At 48.2% G+C, this 16,642-nt stretch overlaps 1 protein-coding gene across 10 annotated transcripts in view; it reads right to left on the reverse strand.

Moving 5' to 3' along the window:
- The window catches only part of SZRD1 (SUZ RNA binding domain containing 1), a 39,426-nt gene that overhangs the window by 16,965 nt on the left and 5,819 nt on the right, over positions 1 to 16,642 (reverse strand). For 4 of the 10 annotated variants that reach the window (XR_012327766.1, XR_012327767.1, XR_012327762.1 and 1 more), the window contains exons 1-3: positions 3,916 to 4,148; positions 2,602 to 2,651; positions 614 to 868 (exon numbers count right to left, since the gene is read on the reverse strand). Coding sequence is in view for 7 of the 10 variants with exons in the window: in XM_019918892.3 (XP_019774451.1) it covers positions 614 to 868; positions 2,602 to 2,651; positions 3,916 to 4,023 (413 nt within the window). In the remaining 3 variants the exon portion in view is untranslated. Of the gene's footprint in view, positions 1 to 613; positions 869 to 2,601; positions 2,652 to 3,915; positions 4,152 to 16,642 lie in introns of those variants that run through there. The other 6 variants (XM_073795404.1, XM_073795393.1, XM_019918893.3 and 3 more) reach the window with 5 other exon arrangements.

Raw genomic sequence — 16,642 nt, forward strand, 5'->3', positions numbered from 1 at the left:
CACAGGTTCGAGCCCTGGTCCGGGAAGGTCCCACGTGCCGCGGAGCAACTAAGCCCGTGCGCCACAACTACTGAGCCTGCGCTGTAGAGCCTCAAGCCACAACTACCGAAGCCCACATGCCTAGAGTCCGTGCTCTGCAACAAAGAGAAGCCGCTGCGATGAGAAGCCCGCGCACCGCAATTAAGAGTGGCCCCCACTCACCACAACTAGAGAAAGCCCGCGGGCGGCAATGAAGACCCAACGCAGCCAATAAATGAATAAATAAATAAATAAATTTATATTAAAAAAAAAAGAAGTTAAGTGGCAGAGATGGGCTCAGACTGGCTGATTTTGACTCAAAGTCCATGCCTTTACCCTGTATGCCACACTGGCCCCTGGCGCCTGCAGAGGCAGCATGCCAGCAAAGCTTTCAGAGCAGTCCCAGAGCCAGTGCAGACAACAAACCAGCCCTACCAGCCGGGGTGGGCAGCTGCAGCCACGATGGTTCCGGCCATGATTCTCACTGCTTTTCACTACTCTGCAGGCAGCCAGCCCACTCTCCTCCTCCTCCTCAAGGTGGCCTGGTGGAGTGGTCAAGTCTGGCTGGCAGGTCACCCCTGCCAGCTACACTCACCGGTCAAGGATGGGTTTCTCTTGCTCCTCCTCGGGGCTGGCACTGCCCAGGATCCGCTTCCGGGCCTCCGCGTACTCTGCCTCCCGCTGTGCTAGGGACTTGACGGGAAGGGCTGGCCTGCTGGTGGAGTTGGGGCTGCTGACCACACCGTTGCTGGTGGGCCTCTTGAGGATGCGAATCTGTGGAGGGGGCCCCGTGGGAAGGCTATCGTCCTGAATCACAATGGGCACTTTGGGAGGAGATTTGGATTTCCTGCTGACAAAGAGCAAACACAGCTTCACAAGTCCTACCCTTGACTACAGAGGCCCCATCCATGTCCCACACCCACCCCTCACCACTTTTCTCTCCCTCCCCCTCCTAATTCTATTCGTTATTCTCTGGCCTCTGACCAGACATCAAAATTCTCACTCTTCAAGAAGGGTTTCTCGAAAGAGCAACCTTGCCTATTAAGCTCACGCAGCCCACAGGTCTGCTCCTCAGACCGAACCCCAGGCAAGGGGGGCAGGAACGTCAGCTCATTCTGGAACTTCTATCCCCGTGTTCGTCAAAGTCACATCAACCACTGTCGGGCCCCTGCGGCAAAACACCTCTTGTCCAGAATCCAATGGCCTCAGTTAAAACCCCAGCTTCCCTACACAGACCAGCGTGTAACAGGCCAGTGCGGTGGGAGCCCCTTAGCTTGGGGATCAGCAAAGTGTTCACTCCCAGTCAAGGTCCCACAACATGCACTCAGACCAAACACTCCAGCTCCGCCGTCCCTGCCTGGCATCAAGACAGGATTTACCAAACTGCCTCAGCCTCTGGTGAGTGTCCTGTGCCTCCCAGAGACAAGCTACTCCAGACACTGGATGGCCTCTTCAGAAGAGTTTCTGAGCAGAGACCCCTCCCTCACCACGGCTCTCTGGTCTGCTGGACGCGGCGGGGCTGGGGTCAAGGATGACCCTGGAAATAGTGCTTGGCAGTGCTCAAAGGAAAAGCACTGTCCAAGGCTGGTAGATGTGCACATCGGGCAATGTGTCCACAAGGGGAGGAGGAAAACGACACAGGAAGGGAAAGAAACAAAAGCCACAGGAGAACAAGGGATCCAGGCAGGAACAGCCACCCCTCAACAGCCACAGAGACCCTCCCCAGAGCAGTCAACTAGCTTCTCTTCAGAACCAAATAGCGCTCAGGGGCCTGTTTTCAGAGCCTTGGTTGTCAGGAGGAGTAGGTACTGGAGGGCTGCTGCCAGGGGGGCTGGAACAAGTCTTGGGTGGGACAGGACAGCATGGCCAGGGGACTGTAACCAGGCGCTAGTGTCGTTGCTGAGATGAGCAGACAGACAAGGAGCCAGCACTCGGATCACAGAGGCAGGGAGCCAGGAAAGTCAGCAGACGGGCAGGGCACCCTCAGTTCCCTGGGGATGACTGTGCAGCCCATCAAGCAAGTCCAGAGAGGCCCCCCCTCCTCCCTGCCGCCTGTCCCTGGGGGAAGCTGACAGGTTACCAGGGCAAAGACAGACTGCTGAAGTCAACTTTCACCTGCTTCGGAAACCCACTTCCTCTGCTGCCTGGGTGGGGGAAAAAAGCTATCCTTAAAGGTCTTGAAGGATTCCCAAGAATCTTTTCTTCTAGGATACCCTCGTAATGCCCCAAGCCACCAAGTCACGGAGGGCCCAGGGAAATCATCTGTCCGACCTCCTCGTGTCACAGAGAGAGAAAGTGATGTCCAGAAAGGGAAACAACTTGCTCCAAACCTCAGAGTCAGGCCTCAAGCCGAAGCCTTCTGACTTGTCACCCCCCACCTCACACAGGGTGCCCACTAAGGCAGGAGGCAGGTGCAACACTCCAGCCTCACTGCCAAAGCCGCAAGCCACCGTGTCCCTAAGGGAAGGGTTCGCTGCCCAGGAGCCTGACCTGCCTGTATCTAACGGCCAGCTGGAGAACACCACTGACTGCCCAGCTCTCACGGCAGAGAGCATGAGCCCTCAGACCAGACAGCAGCCTTACCTCTCCTTTTGTGTGATCTTCAGTTTTTTTTCCAACCGTCTGTCTATTTCCTAGAGGAAAAAAATGTATATAAAAAGTGGAAAAAAATCTCTCTCAAATAAAAACTTACGTCTTTATTTTCAGAGCTAAGGGCACTGTCCTTTCTGACCAGGGACATTACTGTGTCCTTTGAAGTAACGGATGCAGCCCTCCCTTTATGAGACTCCGGGATTTGGGGCTCTGACTCCCTGCAGGCTCATCTCCCTCCATCCCCGTGGCTGCGGTGAGAGTTCTAGACTTCATCCTTCAGCTGGGTTCTTTGCATGGCCTCCAACTAGTCTCCTGGTCACCAATCAGTCCTTCACAGAGCCAGTCGTATCAACTTTCCAAATGTAAGTCTGACTGTGTCACTTCCCTACTTAAAACACTTCAACTGCTGGCCGGATCCAGTCCAAGCTCCTAAGCGTGCCTCGCCCACACATCCCCTTAGCTTCTGTCCCTGTGCTACACCACAGCGAAACCGAACTGTGGCAGCCCCCAGAACCCAGCGTGCTGATCCGCCTGCCTGCAATCTCTGCCTCCTTGCAAACTCTCATTTATCCTGCAACACCCAGCTTGAATGTCCACCTCTTCTTTCTGAAGTCTTCTTTGATCCCATACAGCTAATCACCTGCTCCTCAGACATAAGCTCTCCCTTTTACATTCCTTCATGATCATGTGTGTCACATATTTTATGATCTATTTTTCTTACTCGTATGGACTTGAACTGTGAGTAGCACCTAGCAAAAGGCCTAGAACAAAACAGAAGCCTAACACCTGTGGAACTGGATGGAAGTCAGAGTCCTCAGGCACTCAGCACCAGGAACTCCCCCACGGCCTCGTGTACGAGCCTCCATGCACGGGACAGGGAAGCTGTGCACAGAGCACAGCCCAAACCTCCAGGTTCCTTGGCTGTCCCACTGCTTTTTCTTAAAAAACGTTCCACCAACCTGCAACGGCAAGACCATCCAGCTACTGGATTATGCAAAATTATGTATTTCTCTGGAGAGTAGATCTATAACAGTGGTTCTCAACCAGGAGTGACTTTGTCCACCAGTACGTGTGGCAACGTCTGGAGACATTTTTAGTTGTCATTACTGGAAGGGAGCTGCTACTGCCATCTAGTGGGTTGAGTCCACAGATGCCACTAAAATCCTACAATGCACAGAATAGCCCCACAGCAAAGAATTATCTAGCCCCACATGTCAACAGTGACAAGGCTGAGAAACCCTGACTTATAAGATGGATGGGATTTTCAAAGGAGTCTGTTACTTGCAAAATGTTAAGAATGACTACCTTAGTAAAACGTTTTTGAAATTTGCTGAGTTCCATCTCAGAGCTCAGCGTGTAGCTAGTTTTCACAAATGCTCTGTATTTCTTCTGCAGTTCAAGCTGGTTAACCATATTATTCAAATCTTCTACATTCTTACTGATTTGTTTGATCTATGGACTACAGAAAGAATCAAGAATTATTCCTTCTAGTACATTAAAGTTTATCATTGTGAAGTAATCTTCTTTACCTTAAAATCTATTATTTCACATTAATAAAGCTATGCCAGTTTTTTTTTTTTTTTGGTTAGTATCCCCTGAAATGTTTTCCTCTCTTACTTCTTGTCTCTCCATGTCCTTATTTTTGTTTCCTGTAAGCAAGATGAAGCTAGCCTAACCATATGAAGCTGAATTTAAATCGAGTCTGACACTGACACTCATTATGACTGATGCTGAGTTGTGTTTAAAATTTTTTGTTTTTATGAAAAACCCGAAGTATATTTAGGCAAGCACAACAAACTGTATTCTGAGGGCACCATCAACTCTCTGGAGGGGGTAGGAAGCCACAGAACAAAAACCTCTCACTCAAGCATGGAACACAAGTTGGCACCCGATGGCTGTTAAATGACTGAATAGAAATGGTGCACGGAGGGTAAGAGAATGGCCTAGATGTTTTCTGTGAACAGACAGACACGCACTCTAAGGGAATCTATGCCACAGCACAGTCAGTAATGTAATTCTTCTAAATTTTTGGATTAATAACAGTGTTACTGCCTGAGTAAATACTATGTTTCACATTAGTCTAATGCCCCCTACCTTTTATGGGCTTTTCACAAATAACGTGCAGTTTTAAAATTCCACACTATCATTCTGCTCCAATCTGAAGATGAGACTTCCTATTCAAGTTTCTCCATCATAAATGCAAGGTTTCACATCTGTGGGATTCAGGTGTCTTCAAACAGTCAAAATCAAACGCCTCCACAGGCGGGCAAGTAACCAAACTCCATAAGCAGGCAGCACCGTGAGGGGGTGCGGGGCTGTGAGGCACCAGAGAACACGCATTCCTCCTACAGACAGGCAGCCACGCCCTGGAGGACACGGCCAGGGCTGCTGTTTTAGGAGATTTTTATGGGACAGCTCTAAATGTTTAAACGTCATTATGTGAACTCTGGCTTTCATATCTCCTTAAGGGCCAAATAAGACAAGAGGCAAATGGGCCTAACACGGTAGCTGATTTTTTAAAACACTGTGGAAAAATACACATTACAGTGGCTGAATTTGAGAGGTCGGATCCGGGTTTCCTCTCAGGAAGGCAAACTGCTTCCTTCTTTCTCTAGGGCCTTAGGGAAGACGAGGAATCTGCCCCAGCCCAGCAAATACAGCTCGGGTGGAAAGAAGCCTTTCAAGAGGGCATATGGACTATAATGCTTAATGGCTGTCAATACACTCCCAAACACTCATTTCTGGCACACCAACTCTGTTTGATAAACAAAGTAGCTTGTATCCGTCTCTGTCAGATGAAGGCAAGTTGCTCAGGGAGATTAAGGAACTCAGCCAAGGTCACAAGGTGTACATCATGGAGGCAGCCCTAGAACCACGGCCTCTGGAGGCCCTGTCCCGTGCTGCCACACCCCCAGGAGTGCTCAAACCCTTGGAAATGCTGCTAGAGTCATTAGATATTGATCCCCTCTTCCATATAGCCCCTGAATCCTACACTGCTCCCTGGCACTCCAATAACTAATACTCCCATCAATTTCCATCGCGTCAGACAGGATGGTTTATCGGAGTTGAAGAATTCTTCCATCAGATGAGAGGACAAGATATGAACCCAACAGCTCTGGTGGAAAGCGGATCCTGGCCATCTCCAGATGGCCAGCTGTACACCAGCATGCTCAGCGCCGTCCAAGCAGGAGAGGGGTGCTCTGCCAACAGCTAGAGAGGGCACTGCACCTCACTCTGGAGTCTGTCCAGGTACCATGAGTCAGTCCATTCTCTCCTTGGACAAGGCTTTGCAATCAATCTGCTCTCAGACTCATGCTCTGAAGAGCTGGACCAAGTGGAAACTTTCCTACAGGGTGCACTACAAGGAGAATGCTTGTCTCCTCCAGAGATGCAATAGCCCAAAGGAATTAAACAGGCCTCAGAATGTGTGAGGAAGCATCTAGATGTGGGCCCCAACAAAGAATCTAGTTATCTAAGGGCACCTTCTCTTTTTAAAAAGATGCACAGAGGCCCGGCCCAAGGTCAAGGCTCCTGTGTTAGAGGACCAAGGACTTCTGTGTTAGTGAAAGAAACCCATAAGCTCATCACTTTATAACTCAGCTCTGAGTGAGGAAGCGTCGCCGGGACACAAGGCAAGTTTTAGGGGATAAGCAATCAGAGGGGAGGTGTTAAGAAAGTTTGATTTCCTACGGCTTCTCCTTCCAGAAAAGCTCTTTGTTTGTCAAGTAGCATTGAAGAGACTCCAGAAGATGATGCTCTCTGCTAAGTGGGGTGGCCACCTCTCTTTGGGTCAAAATTCTAAACAAAAGATCTCTTGTTACCAAGCACAGGTATCACTTCTCCTGTGGAGCTACTCTACAAAAATGAGGTACATGCTTCTTGGTCTGAGAGAACAAGCGAAACCATAAAGAAAGCAAGCATGGGGGCAGGAGGTCATGAAGAGCCACAGTGGGGAGCAAGGTGGTTCTGGATGGGCTCATCCTCATGGGAGGCAGAGGGGAGGCCACAGCCACCGGGTGAGCGACACAAGACATCAACATCTGCAAATTCAGCTCCCCCAGGGAAGCAGCACAGCTTCACCGGCTGCCGAGGACCTTAGTCTTGCAATGATTATGCTCACGTGAACCTCCAGCAGAGGGCTGGGAATGGAAGCATGGGAGGGGAGGAGACGCCTCAAACAGCCTAAGCCGTGACCCAGCCACAACCTTCAAAAGGGGCAGAGGCAACAAAGAGGACCAGGATGTATGTGCAAGGGCAGGCAGACTACAGTGAGAGCCTCACTCCTGTAACACTAAGAGGCGCATGAGAAAGGAAAAAAGAAAAGTGAGAAGGTAAGGGGTGAGGAAAGAAAGGCAGAAGAGAGAAACAGATAGGTTATTCTGGGCCTTGGTGCAAAGTACAGCAAGTACAGCACCATTACAGCTTACTGTCCCCAAAACCAGACTTTATCAGCTCACCTAGGGATGGTGAAGCTGACTCACACTAGCCACACTCGCAGGAGACAGAGTGAACAAACCCCAATCCTGATCCGTTACACTAGGAGGGGTGGGAGGAGGTGTCCTGTCCTTTCCGGAGCCTGACCTCCGGCTACCAGCTCCCCAGGGCCCCCACCGCACGGTGTCCTGCTCCACCACAGCACCCCTCTCGCTGATAACCCAAATCCTCTGGTCACCAATGCAGCCAGCACAACTTCCAAAGAATCCAAGTAATCTTGTATTGAATGGAGGTCTAAGAGGTCTTGGCTCTGAGTTAGGAAATAACATCTTTTTATCAGCAACAGTTACTATTTAAGTGACTTTTCCGGGGCAATTTGCCTCTCTTTGTCAGTTTCCATTTCAGAAGAGGATCTTTTCTGATTTTCCTCTCAGATTCAAGGAATTAATAACTGGTCTTGGGCTCCCTGTGAACCACTATGCCCCACAGGCTCATCTGGTCTCGTCCAGCTATCCCAAATTGGGGAGCACATATCTACAAGCAGACCACTGGGGGGATCTGAAGAGACAGGAGTCCTGAAAGTACAAGTGTTTCTCTCAGAACCAGAGCCTGACCGGTCCTGATGAAAAGCAAAGAGAAGACGCTGTCAAGGAGTTGATGGTGAGACCACCTTCCAAGTACGTTCCGGCTCCCGAACTCCCACCACAGCAGGAAGTGCCCAAGCAGGGCCTAATGTCTTTAAGTTTTGGGCAGGACATCAGCGCCCATTCCCCTAGCTAAAAGACTGCCTGTGTCAGGGCCTCCTGGAGAGCAGTCTCCCCAGAAAGGTGCCTGTGTCTCCATACCACACACAAGGATGGAATTCTGGCTCCTTCCACGAGGGCCTCAATTTCATTCAGGAATAAAGCAAAAAGAATTCATGGGGAGAACCAGCAAAATCTGGTCTAAAACCGGATAAGAAGGTCTCTGTAACTTTTAAAGTGCACCACTGGTCATTTCAAGTCCAGATGTGCAATCCATAGAGACGTTTCCAAACAACCTTCATATCGACGTGTGTAACTCCGTGCTTCATCCCTGCCTTGCTTCTCTACATCAGTGGCATGGCAGTGACACTGTCCTGCCCCAGTGGGGCTGGCCGTCTCCAATGCTTCTGCTTATTCTACCTCCCCCGACTAACTCCAGGGAGGGAAGCACCCAAAGTCGTACCACCCCAGGTTTGATTTTACAGTGATGCTTCAGGATTACTGTCAAGTTCAGAAAATCAACTCAACTCCTGAGCACACATGATTGGGTAATTCAGAAAAAGCAAAAGGCAGAAATCAGAAGTTGAGACACAAAGAAGACCTGTGGGGGCACAGCTAGGCCATCAGCTGCCTTTTTAATACAGACGCAGGTTAGTCTGTTTGAAGGTTCCATTTCCCGCAAAACATTCCTCCTTCCTCTGTTACTCCCACAGCAAGGAAAACATTCCACTTTAATTACGTGGGCCACTGTAGGGCACAGGATATAGTTCTAAAGCTCCCTCCCTAAGGAAGTCTACGCTTTGTTAATGTATCTCAAGGCCATTTTCCTTTTGCTTTTCAGTGATAAAAAAAAGCTGGAGACAAGCATTTATGGAAAACCTACTATAAAGTAGATGTGCTAGAAGCTGGAAACCCAGAGATGAGTAAGGCAATCCCCGCTGATGAGGAGAGCCTAGCCAGGTGGGAGAAGACAGATAAACCACAGTTGCCATGTTGGTTGTAACAACAGTGTTTTGGAAAGAGAAATGAAGGCGGGACGAGCCTGCCATGAGAAGTCAGGGAAGCTGCAGAAACTTAAAGGACTAGAGTTTCAAGGAGAAGAGAAGGGGCATAATAAAGTTGGGGAGAAAGAATGAAAACATGAATAGAGGGAAAGAAAAAAGGAACCCCAAATAAGATACTTCTTAAATGGAGATATTCAAGTCTAGAAAGGTATTTGATAATGGACCCATCTCTCTTTTAAAAAATCTAGGTTTGGAAAACCATCTGAGATTACTTTAGCTGCAGTCAGCAATGGTTCTTATTATTTGGGGACTTCCCTGATGGCACAGTGGTTAAGAACCCACCTGCCAATGTAGGGTACATGGGTTCAAGCCCTGGTCCAGGAAGATCCCACATGCCATGAAGCAACTAAGCCCATGAGCCACAACTACTGAGCCTGTCCTGTAGAGCCTTCAAGCCACAACTACTGAGCCCACGTGCCACAACTACTGAAGCCCGTGTGCCTAGAGCCTGTGCTCTGCAACAAGAGAAGCCCGCGCACCGCAACAAAGAGTAGCCCCCGCTCGCCACAACTGGAGAAAGCCCGCGTGCAGCAACGAAGACCCAAAGCAGCCAAAAAAACCCCCCAGAAAAACAAAAAAACAAAACATATTTGGTATCAACACTACTCAAAAAGCTACTGCATGGGCTTCCCTGGTGGCGCAGTGGTTGAGAGTCTGCCTGCCGATGCAGGGGACACGGGTTCATGCCCCGGTCTGGGAAGATCCCACATGCCGCGGAGCAGCTGGGCCCGTGAGCCATGGCCGCTGAGCCTGCGTGTCCGGAGCCTGTGCTCCGCAACGGGAGAGGCCACAACAGTGAGAGGCCCGCGTACCACACACACACACAAAAAAACAAACTACTGCATAAAATTAGTTGTAACTCATAGGGCCAGCATGATACGAACTGGAAGAACTTAGGCACACCAGAAAACCACAAAAGGCTTTGGGGTGGTACACTGTAAAGACCAAACAATTCGTACTTGCTCGTAAGAAACAACCACTTCCTGCTTTCTTTTCCAAGTTCGCTACAGCTTTCTGGACCTCTCTGCGCCTGCCCAGGAAGAGGGAATCCTTTGGGCACACTCTCTTCTGCACTAGATCCAGCTATACCACTCAGTGCAGTGGTGACCGCCACGTGTGGCTGGTAAGCACGTGACATGTGGCCAGTCCAAACTGAGACGTGCTTTAAGTTCCAAATACACAGCAGACTTCCCAGACTTAGTACAAAAAAAAAAGAGTGTAAAATAGCTCATTAATATATTTTCAATATTTATATGTTGACATGATACTACTTTGTATATATTGGATTAAATTAAAAATATTAAAATTAACCTCACTTGTTTCTTTATACTTTTCAAATGTGGCTTCTAGAAAAATTTGATATTACCTATGTGGCTTGCATGATACTTCTGTTGGACAACACTGCTTTAGATCTAACCCTAGAATAAGATGTGCCTCTGTTGTACATTTCATCTGTCGGCAACTAGTGACTGAGCGTCTTAAGGACCCAAGAGGCACGGTGTGTATTGATATGCAAGACCTACTTTGGTGGGTCCTATCTGTCATGTCGGCATAACAGCAACTAGCACTCATCCAGCGCCCAATATCTGGCTCAGGTCCTGCTCTGGGTAACATTCACCACCTCAGTTCAATCCAGCTCTCTAAGCCCCACTGTCCCACTGAAACTGTTCTTGTCGAAGTTGCCAAAGACATGCAGGCATTGGCCAAAATCACTCGTAAATTCCAAATCTTCACTTAGCTCCGTTGGGTCTTCGTTGCTGCACACAGGTTTTCTCTGGTTGTGGCGAGTGGGGGCTACTCTTCGTTGCAGTGTGCGGGCTTCTCTTGTTGCAGAGCACGGGCTCTAGGCACACGGGCTTCAGTAGTTGCAGCACACGGACTCACTAGTTGTGGCTCACGGGCTCTAGAGCACAGGCTCAGTCGTTGTGGCACACGGGCTTAGTTGCTCCGCGGCATGTGGGATCTTCCCGGACCAGGGCTCGAACCCGTTTCCCCTGCATTGGCAGGAGGATTCTTTTTTTTTTTTTTTTTTTTTTGCGGTATGCGGGCCTCTCACTGTTGTGGCCTCTCCCATTGCGGAGCACAGGCTCCGGACGCGCAGGCTCAGCGGCCATGGCGCACGGGCCCAGCCGCTCCGCGGCACGCGGGATCCCCCTGGACCGGGCCACGAACCCGCGTCCCCTGCATCGACAGGCGGACTCCCAACCACTGCGCCACCAGGGAAGCCCGGCAGGAGGATTCTTAACCACTGTGCCACCAGGGAAGTCCATTAATTAACTGAAGTAAGCTTTTATATATAGAATGCATAAAGCATTTTCTTTATTCAGTCTCCAGACACCACTCTCCTGGTAGTTCCCTCTCACATTCCATATTTGATTTCTCCTATAACAAGATAGGTTCCTCTTCCTCTCCTGATCCCTTGAGGTTGAAGAGTTTGCCCCTTCTGTATCCAAGCTGGCTTATTAAGTGATCTCATCTAGTTCCACAGCTTTAAAACCATTGATACACAACTGCCAACTTGACATTCCCACTTGCATTTCAAAAGGTATCTCAACCTTTTGTGTCCAAAACCCAACTCTTGATTTTACCCCATCACCCAAACCTGCTCCTCCCACATTCCCTTTACTCACCCCATTTCAGCAATTCCAGTCTTCTAGGGATCAGGCCAAAGACTCTGCACTCATCTCGATGCCTCCTACACACCCACATCAGCAAATCTTGTTGGTTCTATTTTCAAAACGTACCCTGAATTTTCTCAACACTTCTGCTTCTGTGACCACCCTGGTCCGAATTACCAACAGCCCCTGAATGGTCAGTTGTAACAGTATCCTAATTAGTCTCTGTGCTTCCATTCTTGCCCCTGAAGTTTATTTTACACACAGCAGCCAAAACTACCTCTTTAAAAACCAAGTTAACTTCTGTTTAACACCCTCACATGGCTTCCTACTTCAAGGCGATCTCCACCACGGCCTCCTATTCTCTACTGGATCTGGCTCCCTGCTACCTCTGACCTCATCTCTTGCCACTTTCTCTTTCATCCATTCCTACTACATAAAATAAGCACAATTCAGCCTTAGAGCCTTTGCACTTGCGTTCCCTCTGCCTGCAACGTACTTCTGCAGCTTCTACATGGCTTGCTCTCTCAGCCTATCTTTATTTGAGAGGCCTTCTCTGACTGTTTTTAAGAAAAGGTACTCCTGGGGAATTCCCTGGTGGTCCAGTGGTTAGGACTCCACGCTTTCACTGCCGAGGGTCCGGTTTCAATCCCTGGTTTGGGAACTAAGATCCCGCAAGCCACACAGCACAGCCAAATTTTAAAAAAATAAAAATAAATAATAAAAAACAAAAAAGGTACTCCTGCCAGTCACTTTCTATGCTCCTTTATTTGTTTTATTTTTCTTCATTGTGTGTGTACATAAAATATTATTTATTATTTATTGTCCATCTTTCTGCACTAGAAAGTAAGCTTTATGAGAGTAGAAACTTCATTCACTACAGCTGTCCGGAGTGCCTAAAACAGTACCCAACACATAAATCAAGGAACAATCCTATGAAACAAGATTTTAGCGCTATATCCCCGTTTTACAAATGATTTACAAACCAATTCAGAGGCGGTTATGTAACCTGACCATGGTTCCACAGCTACTATGGGGTGGAGCCAGAATATGAACTGGGTCTATCCGGATCCAAAGGCAGTGACACTCTCCATGTTCCAAATAAAATCTAAGGCTGCCTTAAGCACTTCACAGTAGTGGTGGTGGGAGCACACTCTCCAAACACTTGCCACAGATATGTGTCAGGAAGGCACCAGGTCCTTCCTTCACCACCCTAATCCTCACCACAACTCAAGCGATGTACAGCACCCCTGCTGCACGCTCAGAGGTTAACTGACTTACCAAAGGCTACGCAACTAGTAAGTGAGAGAACTGAACCCTAAACCTCAAGAGGAGGAAGCAAAAAGGTTCAGGAGTGTGGCTGGTGTGTGGCCGCAGGAACTAAGAAGCAGAATAAAGACTGACAGGGAGGGCTCCCCCGGTGGCACAGTGGTTGAGAGCCCACCTACCCATGCAGGGGACGCGGGTTCGTGCCCCGGGCCGGGAGGATCCCACATGCCGCGGAGCGGCTGGGCCCGTGAGCCATGGCCGCTGAGCCTGCGCTCCGCAACGGGAGAGGCCACAACAGTGAGAGGCCCGCGTACATAATAAAAAAAAAAAAAAAAAAGACTGACAGGGATCACCAACCTGCCTGCCTGCCTGTGCACCCCGAGCCAGGTGAGTGCAAGCCCACAGTTCCTGAGGAAGGACTACAGCAGAGCTCAATTCCAAAGTCCAGGTCTTAAATCTAAGAAGTGCCCCAAAGGAACAAATTTCCAGAACAGGCCTAGCAATTTAGATGTATCCCTCAGAAACTCTGTAACTTGCCATCTTGAGACGATGTATTATTCTGCTTCGAGTGCCTCTTCAGAGGGTCTCCATGGGGGAGGGAATCCACACAGTCCCTTACCTTAAAGGAGTGGAACAGGCAGGGGTGGGAGTAGCGGTGGTGAGCCCAACCCCTGGAATAAAACAGGAAGCAGAGTCTAATGGGGGTCCCCTTTCTCCATGTTTATTATTGCTTTCTCCTTTCCCTTTTCATACAACACTAAGCAATACAACTCTTAGAGTAAAACAACATACAAATTAGTCCTCTGGGGCGCCAACCTGTTGCACCCTAATGGGACAGAGGCCACACTGTCAATGGCTGGAGAGCAGCCCTCACACTCAGAGCAGCAACACGCTCTGCTCCAGCACTGTCTTTGAATGATGCTTTATTTACCTCTCATCACCAGGCAAGGCAGATTTTATTAATCTAACTTTACAAATGAGGAAAACGAAGCTGAAAGGTAGTGATGAAATAAAAATTATTTTAAGACAAAACAGGAAAAATTTAAACACACAAGATTCCTCTGCCCGTTTGGGCCCCCTCGCTCCCCCTCTAGTGTGCACTGTGCACCTGTATTATGCATTAACCACACCTTCCCAATGGCAGAAATACCTGCTCAACGGTAAAGATCCACTTTTCTTCTGGTGTCGGCTACGCACCTCCTTAGTAGATAACGTTCCTTTCTCAATCCTGTAAGGAGTCAGAATGACCTACCACTTGCCTTGTACATGCAGACATCTTTGGTGAACTTTATGTACAATGCCAATACATCAGTTTGCTTAAACACGGTGATTGGTGCAGAACAGACTGGTCAGACAACCTGGGGAGATACTGGGTTGCACCTAATGCAAGTTCTCAGCTTAAATACTTACTTATGACCTTATTAACGTTACTAGCTCTATTACTTGTATTCTACCTGTTTTACAAGATTATAATTTTTTGCACTGCCAAATGTATGACTGAGCCTCTAATAAAATTAATGATGACTAGGTCACTTGAAACAATTGACCAGATATACAGTTCTGTAAGATCAATGACTGTAATAGTCTAACCCTACATACAGGAAGAAGCAACAAGAGGGAACCACTTCCTGGACCATAACAGACTAGTAAGTCAGGTGGTCCAGAAGCTTTTGGCTACTGTTAACAGGGCCTAGTCGAGTAATAGCACATTAAGTGGCCTATCAACAAAATCCTCACCTGACCTGGGAATGAGCATTCCTAGTGCCATGGGGCAAACTGGTCAGGAAATGTCTCCCAAACCTTGGTTGAAATTAAGACCGAAAGGGAAGGGACTGTACAATAAAGAATGTTGCCCACCATCCAGTTCTACAAGAATCAGGCCATTAGCCACTGCAGTCACTGACCTAACAATACACCTAAAAAGAATTCAGGGTGATGATCAGGATGAGGCATTTTGTGCTCTGGGAAAACTGGCAGAAATGGCCCTCAGATATTTTCAGGAGAAGATTGTATGGACCCAGTTTCTCACATCTTCCCATACTTAGAAAGCACTAAAAGCATTAACTGAGATGACCTGCTCCTCGTAAACAGCTGTAACCTTCTACCAAGGTGCACGTGCTTGAAGTACGTGCACCCCTTCGCCAAAATCACACATCTACTGGCCTCTCCCTTTACCTCTTCGGAACCGTTCTCAGAGCTCTCTGAGAGACTGTCTCCGGGTTATAATCCTCAGGTTGGCTAGAATAAAATTTTCCATTTCTTACTTAGACTGACTGTTGATTAATTTTTTCATTGACAGTAGGTAGTGACTTGCCCCAAAATCAGACATGGCACTTGAACCCTTAGCCTAGACTTCTGACTTCTGCCACGGATGGTGGAAGTGCATCATTGACTGGCAGAGGCAACCTATTCTTTCTTGCTACCTTTTAGAATGAAGACAGCAAGTCTCCTCTCCCAAAGGAAACATTAGGCATACAGACTGGGAGACGGAGCACAGTCACTATTACCACCCCCCAACACCAGGTTTTATTCAAACACCCAAGGGCGCCTTCACCAAAGGCTAGTGAGAATCGCGCACTCAGGAGGGTCAGCAAACAACGCCTCCAGGGCCAAGTCAATCAATAAAGCAGGCAGGACAAAACACAACAGGTAACACAATACGTAGGTAGGTAACATGCGGTGGGGACTATGGAAGAGAGGAGACTGAGAGGAATCAAGACGTAGGTAAAGACATTCAGACTCAATATTTAAAAAACAACGTGCACCCCAAAAAAGTCTATAGGTCGAATACCTGAGGGCTGGCAGTGTGAAGTACAGATAAAGGGATCCTAAGATAGCAGAGATGTTCAATCTTCTCAGGAGATCTGAGCAAAAATTATTTACATTCTCTCTCTCTCTGCTTGGCTAGATGTTAAAAAGTTATTTCCCATTTATAATCAAGATTTCAGGGAATTCCCTGGCAGTCCACTGGTTAGGATACCACACTTTCACTGCCAAGGGCCTGGGTTCAATACATGGTTCAGGAACTAAGATCCTGCAAGCTGCGTAGTGCGGCCAGAAAAAAAAAAAAGATTAAAAGAAAGACTTCAATCACTTGCAGTCACTGTTCTTAGTATTAACAGCTAACAGAAGCATTGTCCTTCTGGCTCTTGAGCACCGAGTTCAAGTTTCTCAGATACACAAAATTTATTAGCTGGTCATCCAGAAGCAGGAGGTCAATCCCAGGCAAAACAAATACAATACTTCAAAGGAACTAGCAACTAAGCACCCTAAAGCACTTAACTAGTTAAATATCTGCCAAGAAGCAAAGGTAAACAAACTGTCCAATAAGATCCCTAAGTGTAGGCTCAGGATGCCAAAAGCCTCGGCTGAGACCGACCATGTGATTTCCTCTCCTGGACACTAGGAATAATAGTACCTACACTTCACTAGGTCACTGAAACAGAATGGGATAATGAACGTAAAAAGGCACTCCACCTGCCCAGTAACGAGCTCTCAAGATGCTGTCTAAGAAGCCCTTTCAGAAAGGCCAGTGGAATTTGGGAGTTCACAGGTTTATAGGCAGTGTTCATTCATTCACCACCGCGATGTGCAACTAGGTAGCAGAAACACAACTGACAGCTGAAGGGTCGCAAATGCTTTTATAAGCCAAGAAGGCAAGAGCATGAGGGCTGGTAATTTGGCTCCCAATGTCTATAAAGAGTAACGACAGTCCTGACCTTTCCAGACTCGAGTCATAACTGTCCTGTACAATCTCATCTAAGGATCACACCCCTGAAGAATGCAACTTTTTTTTTTAATCTTTTTTTGGCCACGCCACACGGCATGCAGGATAATAGTTCCTCAAACAGGGATCAAACCCACATCCTCTGTGTTGGAAGCATGGAGTCAACCACTGGACCTCCAG

Source organism: Tursiops truncatus, chromosome 1 (assembly GCF_011762595.2).
Source record: "Tursiops truncatus isolate mTurTru1 chromosome 1, mTurTru1.mat.Y, whole genome shotgun sequence".
NCBI lineage: Eukaryota > Metazoa > Chordata > Mammalia > Artiodactyla > Delphinidae > Tursiops > Tursiops truncatus.